Source organism: Vigna umbellata, chromosome 2 (genome assembly GCF_029865625.1).
Source record: "Vigna umbellata cultivar VRB3 chromosome 2, Vumbellata_1.0, whole genome shotgun sequence".
Lineage (NCBI taxonomy): Eukaryota > Viridiplantae > Streptophyta > Magnoliopsida > Fabales > Fabaceae > Vigna > Vigna umbellata.
In genome coordinates, this window is record NC_142166.1 from 32153349 (window position 1) to 32169930 (window position 16582).

Sequence of the window (16582 nt, forward strand, 5' to 3'; positions counted from 1 at the left end):
TTTCTTTCTTTTGAATGAAATACATGGAAGCTCAACATGTTATGGCATTTAGGAATTTTTAGAAATAATTTCACTTTCAAAATTTAATTTCCGTAATTGTGCGTCTCTGCAATTTACTGTTCCGCATTTTATTTTCACTGTGATTTCGATTTTTACTGTTTCATTTCGTTTTTACTATTTACTGTTTTATTTTTACGGTTTGTTAATTTACTACTTTCAACATTTACATTTTCCTGCACAAAAACAACCATCAAATCCCCCCCACTACGTGTTTGATCTGAGACTGAACCAAAATTGGTCCTTGAGAGACGACCTAGGAGTCACTTCCTAGTACTATACTGCACTCTTTTATGCACAACTTTTGTGAGAGGTGCGACCCTCTCATCAACATGCTTCCATGGGAACTATATCACATAAAACTTAATCTTTGAAGTTCCCAATGGAAAATGCCAACTTCACTTGATTCTTGACTATTATATCCCCATCTTCATTTAGCCAATGAAGTTTATAAGGTTTTGGATGGGGTATAATATCAAGTTTCAACTTCTCAACCAACCTTGTGCTACAACAATTGCAACAAGACCCACTATCAACAATGAGAGAACAATGATTTTCTTGAATTTTACATCTTGTGTGAAAGATGTTCTCTCTTTGTGATATGTGTTCAAGACTTGGTTGGTTGCTAAGTATCCTTCTCACCATGAGAAGTTGCCCATCATCAGCATATATTTCCTCTTCCCTCTCTTCTTCCTCACTCTCACTTGTACTAGTTGGGGTGTCACTTTCACTACTATAAATGTCCTTGCCTTTCAAAATAATGTTTCTTTTTGTAGGACATTGAGTAGCTACGTGACCCCTTCCTAGACATTTGAAGCATTTGATTTCACTTGTTCTTGTGTGGGAGGGTGTCTCTTTCTTGGGTCTCTCTTTCTTTAAAAATTTTCTTTTCAAAAGTAGGTTGAACTTGAATTCTTTTAGAAGAAGATTTTCTCAAGTTTTGTTGTTCTACCTTTATACACATTTGAACAAGATCATTCAAATCTCTATAAGGTAGAAGTTCAACCCTATCTCTTATGTCAAAATTGAGCCCACTTAAAAATCTAGCTAAAGTAGTTTCTGGACCTTCTACTATGCCTGCCCTCATCATATACAACTCCATCTTTTGTCTATATTCCTCAACTATCATAGACCTTTGTTGTAACCTTTGGAGTTTATCCATGAGTTCTCTATTGTAGTAGGAGGGAATGTGTCTCCTCCTAAGGGCAGACTTGAGATCATTCCAATAGTGGATGGGAGGGGCTTGATGTCTAAGCCTCTCTTGGACCAAGGCAGTCCACCAATACATTGCATACCCTTGAAAGCTTAGGGTAGCTAGAGAGACCTTCCTCTCTTCACTCACTTGGTGGCATTCAAACAATTGTTCTACCTTCATCTCCCAATCAAGATAAGCCTCTACATTGTCTTTCCCATGGAAGTGAGGCAACACCACATTGACTTCTTTAGGGGGTGGGGGTGCATGAGAATTTCTCCTATGCCTTCTAGAAGTAGAAGGCTGATGAGGGTAATAATCACCCAGACTCATAGACATCCCTCCCTCTTGAGAGATTTCACTCTGACTTCCCCTAGACTTACTTTTCCTTATCATTCTTAACTCATCTTGAATAACAGCATTTTGAAGCTCTCTATTGGCTTTCTCTTCATTCATTTCTCTTCTTATTTCCTTGAATTCATTAACTAAAGTTTGAAGAGAAAAATGTTCTTTTTCACTATCACTAATCCTAGGAGAATGCCTTCTAGACATTATGATGGACTTGTCAATACCAAATTTCGTCCGGATCGTTTTTGGCTTTACTATAATCTATTATTTATTTCTTTGTATCTTTATTTTTGTTCTCGTTTTTGTCTTGTATTTATTTATTGTTACTTGTTTATTTGTTTGTTATTATTATTTATTATTGTTTGTTTTTTTTTGTTTTTATTTATTATTATCGTCATTTTTGTTTTATCTATTTTTATATGTTATCTTATTTTTCTCCATATATATGTATATATATTTTTCTTACGTTATTTTTATTTTAAAATTTTACTATTTAGTTATTGCTTTTATTTTTATTCTATTTTCATTTTAGTATTAAGTAAAGGAAAAATATAAGAAAAAGATTTGAAAAAGAAAGGGAGGTTGGCTGGAACGTGGGGAACAGAAAAGCAAGAAACCGTTTTCTGCAGAGTGGCGGGGGTGGCAGAAGCGTTTTGGTTTTTACGTACGAAATCAGTACGGGATTCGGACACAGAGAATTGGCACAAAAAACACTCAGAGAGAGCAGAGAGACCAGGGGAGCTTTTCACAGCAAGGAGAGGAGGGTCTTGGTGAGGAACGGATCACTGGAACAGAGACAAGGAAGAGGAATATAGAAGCTAGAAAGAAAGAAATAAAAGAGTGGCAAAACAGAGGGAAGAAGGAGCACGAGCATCAACTGTAGCTACTACACGACGCATCTTCTCCTTCATAATCCCATTATTGTCTTCCTGCCATTATCACATAAGTGGTTTCCTTTTCTTTTGTTCCATCCAAACCTACAAGGGGAAAACGTAAAAGGTAAGTCCTCATCCTTCAAGCTTCAAGCTTCGCTGGTCACTAGCGTAAATGTTACAATCTTGGGATCATAGTATTGTTATTGGCTTGCATTTGATTTGATGATGCTTGGTTTGGTTTGTCTGATGGTGTTTGAATTAAACATGAAATTATATTGAGAGGTTACTTTGCCTGTTACGTCTGGTCTGGTTCTGTTACCCTTGTTTTCTTGTTTTCCATTCATCCATCACCAACGTAGATTCTTTGGCCAGCTTCGAACCCACCATTTCCCCATCACGTAGAACTCCATCACTAACACCACTCCAACACCATAGACATGGCTTTGCTGTATCCCATCACCTGAAAACCAGAAAACCAGAGAATCAATTGCAGCAACCACATTCAGATAATAAGTCTATTTGCCTCCATTCACTCGTCGGATACCCCTTTCACCATCCAGATTCACCCACGGCCATGTTTTGGCACTCACGGCTACTACCAACACCCTTCCAATCACCTTTTCCTTCCACTCCCAATTCTCACATCCTATTCGCTTTCCAGTACGAATCCAGTTCTCAGCTTCATTCATCATTTTCTCATAATCTAATCAACACACAAAAAATCCAGTATCCATTCACTTGCATCCAGGAAAACACGTAAATAATAGCGTAAGCAGGAGCACCAAGATAGGAAAACAAAGAATGAATAAACCAAATGCCAAATCAATCAGTAGATAAAAAGGAGAAACGATGAAGATTAGGGGAAGAAGAGAGGGAAAGGTGGTGTTGCAGGGACGGTTAGCAGTCGAGAGAATCCTCGAACGGAGAGGGAGGAAAGTGACGGAGGTAGCGCCGGTGAGGAAGCGTGCTCCGGTTAGAGGCGACGGTGGCCGGCTCTGGCAGAGGCGGCGGCAGGAGGTGCCCAGCGTGGAAAAGCCTCAACCCTAGGCTAGTGTGGGAGAAGCGAGGGAGTGAAAGCAGTGGCGCCGCGGTCGTCAGTTGGGCTGGTGGCGCGAGTTGTCGCCGGCGAGGCCAAGGCGTGTGCTGGTTGAGGCGATGGTGGCCGGCGCTAATGTAGGCGGCGGCGAGCCCGCGAAGAGAGTAAGAGACCTTGGGTCTCTGGAGAGTGTGTGAGTCGTGGGAGTGAGCTTACGGGAGGGTGTTTGAATCTGAGTGGGTGAGGAATGGAAGGGAAGGTGCCAAACCCCTAGGAGATTCTAGGTTAGAAATCACCCGGGTGGGCCAAGCCCATAAATAACGCACGTTAAGCCTTTTTAGAACGTTCGTCCCCTACCTCCTCAACGAACGTCTGTCCGTCCACTTCTTGGACGGACCTTTTGGTGACCAACTCCCAACCGAACGCTCGCCAAAAACGAACGCTCGCGAACGCTCGTCATTCAACGACAACAACGAACGCTCGGTCCAACGAGCGCTCGTCATTCAACTCCTGACCGAACGCTCGAGCGCTCGTCATTCAGCCCTTTCCCAACGAACGTTCGTCCCCAACGAACGCTCGTCCCAGCGAGCGCTCAGTCATTCAACACCAACAACGAACGCTCGTCCCAGCGAGCGCTCGTCATTCAACGTCCCCAACGAATGCTCGTCCCAGCGAGCGCTCGTCATTCAACGCCAACAACGAACGCTCGTCCCAGCGAGCGCTCGTCATTCAACGTCCCCAACGAACGCTCGTCCCAGCGAGCGCTCGTCATTCAACGCCAACAACGAACGCTCGTCCCAGCGAGCGCTCGTCATTCAACTCCAAACCGAACGCCCGTCCTTAACGAGCGCTCGTCATTCAATCCTTTCCCAACGAACGTTCGTCCCCAACGAACGCTCGTCCCAACGAGCGCTCGTCATTCAAATCCAAACCGAACGCTCGTCCCCAATGCTCGTTCCTCCTCCTCATTCTCAACAAACGTTCGTTAATCCCCGAAACGAACGCTCGTTATTTCACTTCGTTCCCAACGTCCGTTTATGATCCACCCAACGCTCGTTATTTTTATTCGTTTGTTTTTCTTATTTCATTTTATTCTATTTCATTTATTTTGTCTATCTTATCTCATTTGTTTTATTTATTTCTTTTATTTTTATTTTATTTATTATTTTATTTTCTTCTATCTACTCATTCTACATATTTACTTATCCTAAAATATATATTTAATAATGCAGTATTTACAATTTAAATAAAGTAATTTATCAAAATACGTTTAAAGGTTTAGGCACATGTGTGATCGCACGCATCGTCCTTGTGCTGAAAACCTTTTCTCTTTCTTAAATAAAATTACAAAAATATGTTTTAAGGGTTTAGGCACATGTGTGATCGCACGCATCGTCCTTGTGCTGAAAACCTTTTCTCTTTCTTAAATAAAATTACAAAAATATGTTTTAAGGGTTTAGGCACATGTGTGATCGCACGCATCGTCCTTGTGCTGAAAACCTTTTCTCTTTCTTAATTGAAATTACAAAAAAATATGTTTTAAAGGTTTAGGCACATGTGTGATCGCACGCATCGTCCTTGTGCTAAAAACCTTTTCTTTTCCTTAAGTAAAATTAACCAAAAAATATGTTTTAAAGGTTTATGCACATGTGTGATCGCACGCATCGTCCTTGTGCTAACAACCTTTTCTCTTTCTTAAACAAAATACAAAAAAGGTATAAAATCTTCAAAAAACTCGAAAACATCAACAATTTTAAACAACAAATAGTCTTGCTACCCAGAACTACGTAACCCTTGATTCTCCATCGAAAGTGGAGATACGTAGGAGCAAGGCTAGCCCTTGTCAGGTTCACTTTCCCAAAAATCCAAATTTATCCACAATCATTTTCCAAACAAAATTTTCTAAACAATTTTCAAACAAATTTTTAAGCAGTTTTCTAAAAGAACTACGTAACCCTGATTTCTCATTTTGAATGAGAATACGTAGGAGCAAGGTCAATCCTTGTCGGGCTCAAAAAACTAAAAAATATATTTTGTTTCTTTAGAGTTTTATTTTAGGGGATAGTTAAACATTTAGAAAACCACATCATATTCGTGCATTTAGTTAAAGGTACTGCCTTAGGGCAGGCGTTGCGGGGTGCTAACACCTTCCCCACGCGTAACCGACTCCCGAACCCAATCTTTGGTTTTCGTGGACCGTGCTTTATCGTTTTATGGTTTTTCCGTAGTTTTCCATAATAAACTATGGTGGCGACTCCAAAATCTCTTTTCCAAACTCCGAGCGTTTCTTTTTTTGGATCGTCGTCCCGTCGCGATTCCGGTTGCGACAGATGGCGACTCCACTGGGGAACTCGAGAGTCAGGCCATTTAATTAGATGCGCGAATTTGACATGATTTTTTCTTTGTGTTTTTCTTCCCCTGTTTTTTTTTCTTTATTTGTGTTTGATAGTTGGAATAACTGCATGTGAATTGTTGAATATGGAACCCTAGGGTAGAAAACATGTTTATATCTGCCTGGGAATTTTTCTGGTTGTTTTGCAGGTGAGGGTTTGGGTATGCATTGCATTCTCCCTTCACACACACACTTTGTGCATATCATGAGTGGGGCCCTATACCCGGGTCTGAGCGCAACTTAGAATTAGAGGAGTTGTGTAGCGGTGTCATTCTGGGATGTACTTCCTGTCTGGCTATCGTGAGAACTCCAGCTAGAGTTTGTTCTCTTCACTTGTGTCTCCTCATCTAGTTGATTACTCGACTGTTGTGGAGATGCTATGAAGGGGGCCATAGCTCTAGTGACCATTGACCTCTAGGTTCAAGAGACCATCCTTGTGAGATTGCATATACTTGACATCGAATCCAAGCCATTGAACCTTTATTAGGGCACAAAGGGAGAAACGTGTATTCTTGTAATCCTCACGTTGTTCGTTCTCTTTCAAAAATTATGTTATTGCATTTTCATGCCATGCACACATTTGATTCATCGTGTTGTTTTATTATCATGCATCATATTCATGCATCATTTAGTAACATGTTGGTTTTAGGGGAAATCACAGGTATACACTTGACTTCACACGAGATGGATGTTGACACCAAATCTGATGCTACACTGCATACCAACTCCGCCATTTTAAGGAAGAAGTCTAGCCTAAGGACACATGTTGGAAATTTGACCGGGTTGATAAATTTAGGCCGAAGACTCAAGACCATACAGAGAGAAGCCTTCGGGAGGAAATATGGGAATTTGTTGAGTTTAATGGAGGTGAAAGTACAGTTGCCCGCTATTACAGCTCTAGCTCAGTATTATGATTCTCCCCTGAGATGTTTTACCTTCCAGGACTTCCAGCTGGCACCAACTGTAGAAGAATTTGAGCATATTCTGGGCTTGCCATTAGAGGGTACCAAGCCATATCAGCACTTGGAGCATCATGCCTCTGTTTCTACCCTTGCTGTTATAATGAAATTACAGCCCAATGAATTGGAGAACCGGTTGATAACGAGACATCAAATTCGGGGGCTGACACAAGGTTACCTTGAACAATATTTGCACGACCTGGGCGATAGGGAAGAATGGGAGACCTTCATGGATGTACTAGCCCTCACTGTGTTTGGCATTGTCCTATTTCCCAAATTGGAAGACTTTGTAGATTACACTGCTATTGATGTCTTCGTGGCAAAAAAGACAAGATCAGAAAACCCCGTAACAGCAGTCCTCGCGGATGTGTATGGGACTATGAGTTTTTGCCAGGAGAGAAAAGGGAAGAGGATTCTTTGTTGTTTGCCGGCGTTATATGCGTGGATGACGGCACGAGTATTTAAGGGGGTAGTCGAGGTTAGAAGTTCACCTGAGAATTCGTCGCATCAAGGAGGTAATGGGTGGGCTCTTTTCTTTGGCGGTTGGAGAGAGGGAAACATAAAGTGGCGCCTTCCTTGGCTTGAGACTAAACCATCTATCCATCATTGTGGCAACTTCCCTAACATACCTCTCATAGGCGCTAGGTATTGTATTAACTACAACCCTATTTTGGTCCAAAGACAGTTCGGATATCCTATGAAGGGAGCGCCTTCACCAGATTATCTCACAGCCTTCTTCATCTACTATGAGGACGGACATTGTACTGAAATGTTGAGGAGAGTCAGAAGTGCCTGGGAAAATGTGGTGCGAGCAGAGAAGGACCTGAGGAGTGGAGTGATGGATAGCAGGGTTAGTTATCATACCTGGATTCTGGAGAGGGTAAGAGAAGTCAAGTTGCCTTTCAAGCCCATCAATGATCAATCGGCGAGTGAAGGAACATCCCAAGCCCCAGAAAGTGAAGAGGTGAAACAGCTGAAGGCTGAGGTGGAGAAATTGCGGGTGAGGAATGCAAGGTTAGAAAATGAATTACAGAAGGCTCGCAATGACTTTGTGGATATGAGGAATGATAACGAAGAAAAGTCACGGGCTTATGAAAACATCGTCAAAAGCCAGAAAGCAGAGAGAGATTATACATTCCGAGTAAAACAGGATCTTGCGGCTGCAAGTAAGGAGTTATCCATGAGGGTGAATAAGAAGAATGTGGCTCTAGAAGAGGGCAGACAGTGGAAACAACTCTATGAAGAAGCCAAGAGGGATAAGAGGGAAGCCCTAAAAAGACTAAGGGAAGCGCAAGTCCAAGTACAAGAATCGGGGCATCAAATGAAGGAAATGGCTACATCATTTGAAGTGGAGTTGAATCAGGAGCGCTGGAAGCTGGCAGAGGCTGAAGGCGAGTATCGAGCCATGTTAAAGCAGATGGAGGATTACATCGAGGAGCAGGAGGAGCGATGGAGGTCGATGGAATTTGAAGAAAGGCATCAGGTCTTGATAAAGCGAATGAAAGAGCACATCGCAGAGCAAGAAACGGCCGTAAAGCATTGGAAGGAAAGCTTCTCTCAGTTGGCTGCTTTGGCAAATGGGGCAATTGAAGACATCCCCAGAATGGTGTCGGAAGCTGAAGCGAGTACCCACTTTTATAGCCCACCAGTAGAGATAGAGCTTTTTATTAATCACTGTAAACAGTTGATAGACGAGATGAAATCCCTCATCACTCGGGATAGGAATTGATGTATTTTGAGATCCTTATGATTTGTTTCCTGTAAGAAATGTAATGAACTTGTTTCCCTTTAAATGAAAGGTGTGGGATGTTGTTTAGCATCTGCTTGTGTTAATTTCCATCAGTAATGTCATTACAATCTTGTGATTTCCCCCTATTACTAGCATGCATCATCTTTTCTTTTGTTCAGCATGTTTCATTTCCATCTAATTAATTAAAATAATAAAGCAGTACGCGTGAGAAAAAATGACGACCAAATTTCCACGACATCCCTACCGGACCCGGGCAAACTCAAAAGCCATGGCAAGCTGGGAGGAGTCACAAGAGTCTCTCAAAACGGATGTTGGCCAGTTGAAGGACCAGATCGGCCAGATCTTGGCGACGCTTGAATCCATGAAGACTGCTGGAGAGTCTTCATCTACGCATGTTGGGGGGAATGCTCACCCTTATCCCCCGATGTTCAACGCTGCGAGCCACTCTGTTCCTTTCCCACTGTATGGTTTACCTCCGGGTTACGCTCCTCCTGTAGGAGAGTACTCAGAAGCTGAGCACGCTTCATTCTCGTTTCCCGCGACTGTCAATATACCACCAATCGGCACTCAGGGACCTGTCTTAGTGTCGGCTCCCATGGTGGGCACGGGAATGAATGAGACCAACACCACTGATGGAATTCGGGTGACCCCAGTACCGCCTGTGGTTGCTAGGGAGGATTTTTCAGCCGAAGCTGCACCACACGCCACGGTGGTTGCGGGATTCGGTAGCCTCGTTGGAGCTACGGGTAGGTTGGAAAGTCTGGAGGCGAGGTTGAGAGCTGTTGAAGGAGTTGAGAGCTACGGGTTTGGAGATGCGGCCCGATTGAGTTTGGTTCCGGGCTTGAAAATCCCACCTAAGTTCAAGGCGCCGGAGTTTGAAAAATATAGGGGTAACACTTGCCCTAAAAGCCATGTGACCATGTACTGCAGAAAGATGGCTGCGTATGCTCATGATGAGCAGCTACTCATCCACGTTTTCCAGGAAAGTTTGGCTGGGGTGGCATTGAACTGGTACACCCACCTGGAGCCATACCGAATTCGTTGTTGGGCAGATCTAGCTGATGCCTTCGTAAAACAATATGTATACAATACTCATGTTGCTCCGGACCGTCTGCAGCTGCAGAATATGACAAAAAAGGACAATGAAACTTTCAAAGAGTACGCCCAGCGATGGAGAGAGCTGGCTGCGCAAGTTGAGCCGCCGTTGTTTGATAAGGAGATGGTGTCGATGTTCGTAAACACACTCCAGCCGCCATTTTATGAGCATATGGTTGGGAATGTATCTGTCAATTTTGCTGACACCATCATCATTGGTGAGAGGATAGAAATTGGATTGAAAAACGGGAAGATAGCCTATGGCCCACCTACAGCTACAAACTACAAAAAGCCCAGTTTCAATCAGGGGAAGAAAAAAGAGGGGGAGGTACATGCTGCGTCGGTAATGCCTGCGTGGAGAGGACGAGCTCCCAATCCTAATTATCGACCATACTTAAACCCACCTCCTTATGCTGCTAACACCACGTTTGTTCACCAAGCTAGGCCTCAACAACAACAAGCGTATTATCCACCGCAGCGTATCCCAACCGAAGCTGCAAGACCGGTCGCAACCATGGGCCCAAATCTGAATGTGGGTCACAATAACAACCCAAGGGGAAATCAATTTGTTAGGTTCACCCCAATCCCTATGACCTACACTGAATTGTTACCTAACCTAGTCAAAAAGGGTCTGGTCGCCATTTGTCCGATGAAGCCTGTACAGCCGCCGTATCCTAGGGGTTATGACGCGAATGCCAGGTGTAGTTATCATGCAGGAGGCGTTGGCCACTCGACCGAAGGATGTATGGCCCTCAAATACAAAGTTCAGGCTCTGATAGATTCGGGTTGGTTAAAGTTTCAAGAGGACCAGCCCAACGTCAATACTAATCCATTGTCCGGGCACGGGAGTTCCTCGACGAACGCCGTCGAGGTTGGAAACCAGGATCTGATAAGAGATGTGGGCGAAATCCGAAGTTCTAGGAGGTTTATCTTTGAAGCTTTGTTGAAGAAGGGCCTAGTGAAGGGCGATTATGATCTGGGTATAACGTGCGCACTCCATCCGGAGGCCGGGCACTCTATTGAGGAATGTATGGAATTTGAGATTTTTCTACAAGACTTACTTGATAGAAATCTGATGCAAGTGTGCCGCAAGGTCAGAGAGGAGGAAGTATTTGCACAAATTGGTGGAGAATCTGATGTGACTCTACCCGAACCTTTGGTGATCCATTTTACTAGGACCACCCCTGCACTGGTAACTGAAGGAAATCCGTCTGTGGTCATCCGAGTGCCAACTCCTTTCCCTTATAAGAACGAGAAAGCCGTCCCATGGAGATATGGGGCAACTGCATTAGACGAGGAAGAATATGCAAATCCGACTGTGGAAAACATATCAGGCATTGGTGGGATGACCAGAAGTGGTCGAATCTTTACACCACCAGAATTGGCGAGAGAAAGAACCAATGATAGGGAAGCATCAATGGCTGCAAAAGCAAAGGAGTTCTTGAAGGGGAAGAACGTGGAGGCCGAGGAGACCCCCGACACAGAGGAGAAGAGGGAAATATCTGAAGAAGAAGTTGGTGAATTCCTAAAGTTCATACAACAGAGTGAGTACAAAGTGGTGGAACAGTTGAATCGCATGCCTGCCCGGATCTCCTTGCTAGAATTACTCATGCACTCTGCCTCGCACCGAAAGTTGTTGATGAAGATACTCAGTGAGGCTCATGTAGAACAAGGTATTTCTCTGAACAAGTTCGAGGGCATTGTTGGCAACATCGTTGCTAATAATTACCTCACCTTCACTGATGAGGAGATACCCACTGAGGGGAGAGGGCATAACAAGGCTCTTCATGTCTCTGTGAAATGCCTGGATCACGTTATAGCGCGTGTCTTGGTGGACAATGGCTCCTCTCTGAACGTCATGCCAAAATCGACATTGGAGAAGCTCCCCTGTGATGGAATGCATATGAAGCCGAGCTCTATGATTGTGAGAGCATTTGACGGCAGTAAAAGGGTAGTGATGGGAGAGATTGAATTGCCCGTTCAAGTCGGTCCTTGTGTCTTTCAAGTGACCTTTCAAGTTATGGATATCCTCCCGGCTTATAGCTGTTTGTTGGGTCGCCCGTGGATCCATTCTGCAGGAGTTGTGCCTTCCACACTACACCAAAAGCTGAAATATGTTATGGGAGATAAGCTGGTGATAGTATCAGGAGAGGAGGACCTCCTTGTGAGCGGACCATCATCCTCCCGTTATATTGAAGTAGCCGAGGAAGCTCTCGAGGCAACTTTCCAATCTCTGGAGATCGTGGGAAACACCTACGTGGAGCCATTCGCGGTCAGCCCACATCTGTCGCGTGCTTCTATCATGATGGCCAAAGTCATGTTAAAAGAAGGTTATATGCATGGGAAAGGTTTGGGTAGGTATGGACAGGGGCGAGCATTCCCTCTGGAGGTCGTCGAGAACAAGAATAGGTATGGCCTGGGATACAAGCCCACCAAGGAGGATAGGAGAAGGCTGATAGAAGAAAGGAGGGAGCGTAGTCTGGCTCGGATGGAAAGACGGGAGCCCAAAGTGGGAAGAATTCGTATCTGTGACCTCAAGGAGAGCTTTCGCAGTGCTGGTTGGGTTAACACTGGTCACATAGCAGCTGTGGGAGATGAAGATGGATCGGAAGGCTCCAGTTGCGTGTGGGCCTGCTCCCCGGATGCACGACTCGACAATTGGGAGATGCTGGATTTGCCCGTGATGCTTAATTTGAATAAGATGTAATAACTTTAACTAATCCTATAGCTTTACCCGGGGCTTTAGGATTCATGACTTACGGGTTGACGCTTTTAGTTTATTATGCTCAGCGCGATAATCAAAGTGTGTTTGTTTGTGTTTTATCATCATTTTGCATTCCTCGTCGTTTTTCGTTTATTTATTTCCTTTTCATAAACTCAAATAATGCAGATATGACAATGAATGTTTTGAAAGTAATTATGTTGATATTCCTGATTTTGGGCGCCCTGTCAATAATACGGAAGATGATTGTGATGATGACCCGGAACCCCCTCCTGAACTGTTGAGACTAGTGGAACAAGAGTGTAAGGAGATGAAACCTCACCAGGAAGATGTTGAAGTACTCAATTTAGGGAATGGGGATGAGGTAAAGGAGGTGAAGATCGGTACAGCCATGAAAGCAGAAGTGAAAGAAAAATTGCGTGTCTTATTGAGGGAGTTCAGGGATGTGTTTGCTTGGTCTTACAATGACATGCCAGGCCTCGATACAGATATTGTACAACACAAGCTCCCACTCAAGCCGGAATGCCCACCGGTAAAGCAAAAGCTAAGAAGGATGAAACCGGAAATGTCCTTGAAGATCAAGGAGGAGGTACAGAAGCAATTCGATGCAGGGTTTCTAGCTGTGGCGAGATACCCAGAATGGGTAGCAAACATTGTACCGGTGCCTAAGAAGGATGGTAAAGTTCGGATGTGTGTCGATTATCGAGATTTGAATCGCGCAAGCCCAAAGGACAATTTCCCATTACCACACATCGACACCCTGGTTGATAATACAGCCAAGTATTCACTGTTTTCGTTCATGGATGGTTTTTCGGGGTATAACCAGATCAAGATGGCGCCAGAAGATATGGAAAAGACTACTTTTATTACATTGTGGGGCACATTTTGTTATAAAGTGATGTCTTTTGGACTCAAGAATGCTGGGGCAACATATCAAAGGGCGATGGTGGCACTTTTCCATGATATGATGCACAAGGAGATTGAAGTTTATGTGGACGACATGATCGCGAAGTCCGAATCAGAAGAAGAACACGTCCTCAACTTGAGAAAGTTATTCGAGAGATTGAGGAAGTATAAGCTTAGGCTGAATCCCGCCAAATGTACATTTGGAGTGAAATCCGGGAAATTGTTGGGCTTTATTGTCAGCCAGAGGGGGATAGAGGTGGATCCAGACAAAGTGCGAGCGATAATGGAAATGCCTGCGCCTAAAACGGAAAAAGAAGTTCGAGGGTTTTTGGGTAGATTGAATTACATTGCTAGATTCATCTCCCACTTAACTGCTACTTGTGAACCACTGTTCAAGTTGTTACGAAAGAATCAGGCTGTGGTGTGGAATGAGGATTGTCAGGCCGCTTTTGAGAGAGTCAAACAATACTTACAAAACCCTCCTGTATTACGTCCACCAGAACCCGGAAGGCCACTCATTTTGTATTTGACTGTATTGGACAAGTCAATGGGTTGTGTGTTGGGTCAGCATGATGAGGATGGCAAAAGAGAGCACGCTATATATTACTTGAGCAAGAAGTTCACAGACTGTGAACAACGATATTCATCGTTAGAGCGGACTTGCTGCGCATTGGCGTGGGCCGCTCATCGTTTAAGGCAATACATGTTGAGTCATTCCACATGGTTGATATCCAAGATGGATCCTATCAAGTATATTTTTGAAAAGCCTGCTCTTACTGGAAGGATAGCTCGATGGCAGATGCTATTATCAGAGTACGACATCGTATATGTCACTCAAAAATCTGTCAAGGGTAGCGCACTAGCAGAATACCTGGCTCATCAACCCCTTTGTGATTATCAACCAATGCAACCTGAATTTCCTGATGAGGATATCATGGCTCTATTCGAAGAGAACAAAGAAGACCGAAACGAAAAAGCATGGACGGTGTTATTCGACGGAGCCTCGAATGTGATGGGACATGGAATAGGGGCAGTGCTTATCTCCCCAGAGCGTCAGTATATACCAATGACGGCAAGGTTGTGTTTTAGCTGCACAAATAACATCGCTGAATATGAAGCCTGTGCCATGGGTATTCGAGCAGCAATTGAGTCTAAGGCAAAAATTCTGGAGGTGTATGGAGATTCGGCTTTGGTCATCCATCAACTGAAAGGAGAATGGGAAACTAGGGATACAAAATTAATTCCCTACCAAGCTTACATCAGGGGATTAATGGAGTATTTCGATTCCATCACATTTAACCATATACCTCGAGAAGATAATCAATTAGCAGACTCACTGGCCACCTTGTCGTCAATGTTTGAGGTTGATCAAGATGCAGAATTACCAAAAATCAAAATGAAAAGCCATGCAGAGCCCGCATATTGCCACTTCATCGAGGAGGAGTTAGACGGTAAGCCTTGGTACTTTGATATCAAGCGTTATCTTAAAACCCGAGAATACCCTGAGGATGCGTCTGAAAACGATAAAAGAGCACTAAGAAGGTTGGCCGGCAGTTTCATCTTAAGTGGGGATGTTTTATACAAGAGAAACCATGACATGGTTCTCCTCAGATGTGTGGATGCAAAGGAAGCCGAGTTGATATTGAAAGAAGTGCACGAAGGTACATTTGGTACACACATGAATGGACATTCGATGGCCAGGAAGATCTTAAGAGCTGGTTACTTCTGGTTGACCATGGAAAACGATTGTTGCATACACGTGAGAAAGTGTGAGAAATGTCAGATATATGCAGATAATATCAATGTGCCACCCACTACTCTGAACGTGTTGTCTGCACCATGGCCATTTTCGATGTGGGGAATAGATGTCATCGGAGCTATAGAACCAAAAGCGTCAAATGGACATCGCTTCATACTAGTCGCAATCGACTATTTCACCAAGTGGGTTGAGGCTGCTTCGTATGCCAACGTGACTAGAAAGGTTGTGGTTAGATTCATAAGGAAGGAGTTGATCTGTAGGTATGGGCTACCTAACAAGATCATCACTGATAACGCTACCAACCTGAACAATCAGATGATGGCGGAGTTATGTGAGGAATTCAAAATTCACCACCATAATTCCTCTCCTTATCGTCCAAAGATGAATGGGGCAGTAGAGGCTGCTAACAAGAACATCAAGAAGATTGTGCAGAAGATGGTGGTCACCTACAAGGACTGGCACGAAATGCTTCCTTTCGCTCTGCACGGATACCGCACATCAGTACGAACATCAACTGGGGCCACGCCGTTCTCGCTAGTGTATGGGATGGAAGCGGTACTTCCATTTGAGGTCGAAATTCCCTCCTTACGCGTGTTAATGGAAACTAAGTTAGAGGAAGCTGAGTGGGTTCAAACCCGATTCGACCAACTCAACCTTATCGAAGAGAAAAGGTTAACAGCAGTGTGTCATGGACAGCTGTATCAAAGGAGAATGAAAAAGGCGTTTGACAAAAGGGTGCACCCAAGAGAGTTTCATGAAGGCGAACTGGTGTTGAAGAGGATTTTGCCCATCCAAAAAGATCATCGAGGCAAGTGGACCCCAAACTATGAAGGGCCGTTTGTGGTGAAGAAAGCATTCTCTGGTGGGGCACTAATTCTCACAAGGATGGATGGGGAGGAATTACCGTTACCGGTTAATTCTGATGCGGTCAAAAAGTTCTATGTATGATGATTCCGTGATAAGGGTTGCCGTTAGCGAATATTAACATTGCCTTTTAAATTGTTGTAATCTGTGTTATTTCATTCAATAAATACCGCATATTAATTTTTGTTCATACTTTCTGAAATTATTGCATGTCGCGCTGAGCTATTTAGGTAAATAAAGAGGATTGAAAACGAAAAATAATCGAACGAATGTCAATAAAAGCATCACGGGTATTCAGTCGGCTTAGCTCGGTCCTGGTGGGTGTCGTAAAAATTAAAAAAGGTAAATAATAATAAAAATAAAAATGAAGAAAAAATAAAAAAAAAAAAAGCAAAAGAAAAGACACATGTTGAATTCGTTGTCAATGAGGTTGTCAAGGGCGTAGTGTTTTCGAAAAGCAAAAGCAAAATAAATTTTGAAAATACCAAAGTTGGGTCTTCTCCTGATGCAAGGTTTCGGGGGTAACCATCGTTCTTTTCCAGCTAGAGCATCTGCATTCATACTACTTGAACCCTCAACCTTTTCATTTCCCATTAAAACAAAGGGTTGTCATGAATACAATACTGG

At 43.5% G+C, this 16582-nt stretch overlaps 1 protein-coding gene across 1 annotated transcript; it reads left to right on the forward strand.

The window, feature by feature from the left end:
- The first annotated feature begins 3627 nt into the window (after positions 1–3627).
- LOC148203814 (uncharacterized) lies at positions 3628–16123 on the forward strand. Its single transcript, XM_088107766.1, has 4 exons — positions 3628–3697; positions 9296–11160; positions 11194–12267; positions 12671–16123. Exons 1-4 carry the CDS (start codon positions 3628–3630, stop codon positions 16037–16039), a joined length of 6378 nt encoding a protein of 2125 aa, XP_087963892.1. The 3' UTR covers positions 16040–16123.
- The last annotated feature ends 459 nt before the right edge of the window (positions 16124–16582 follow it).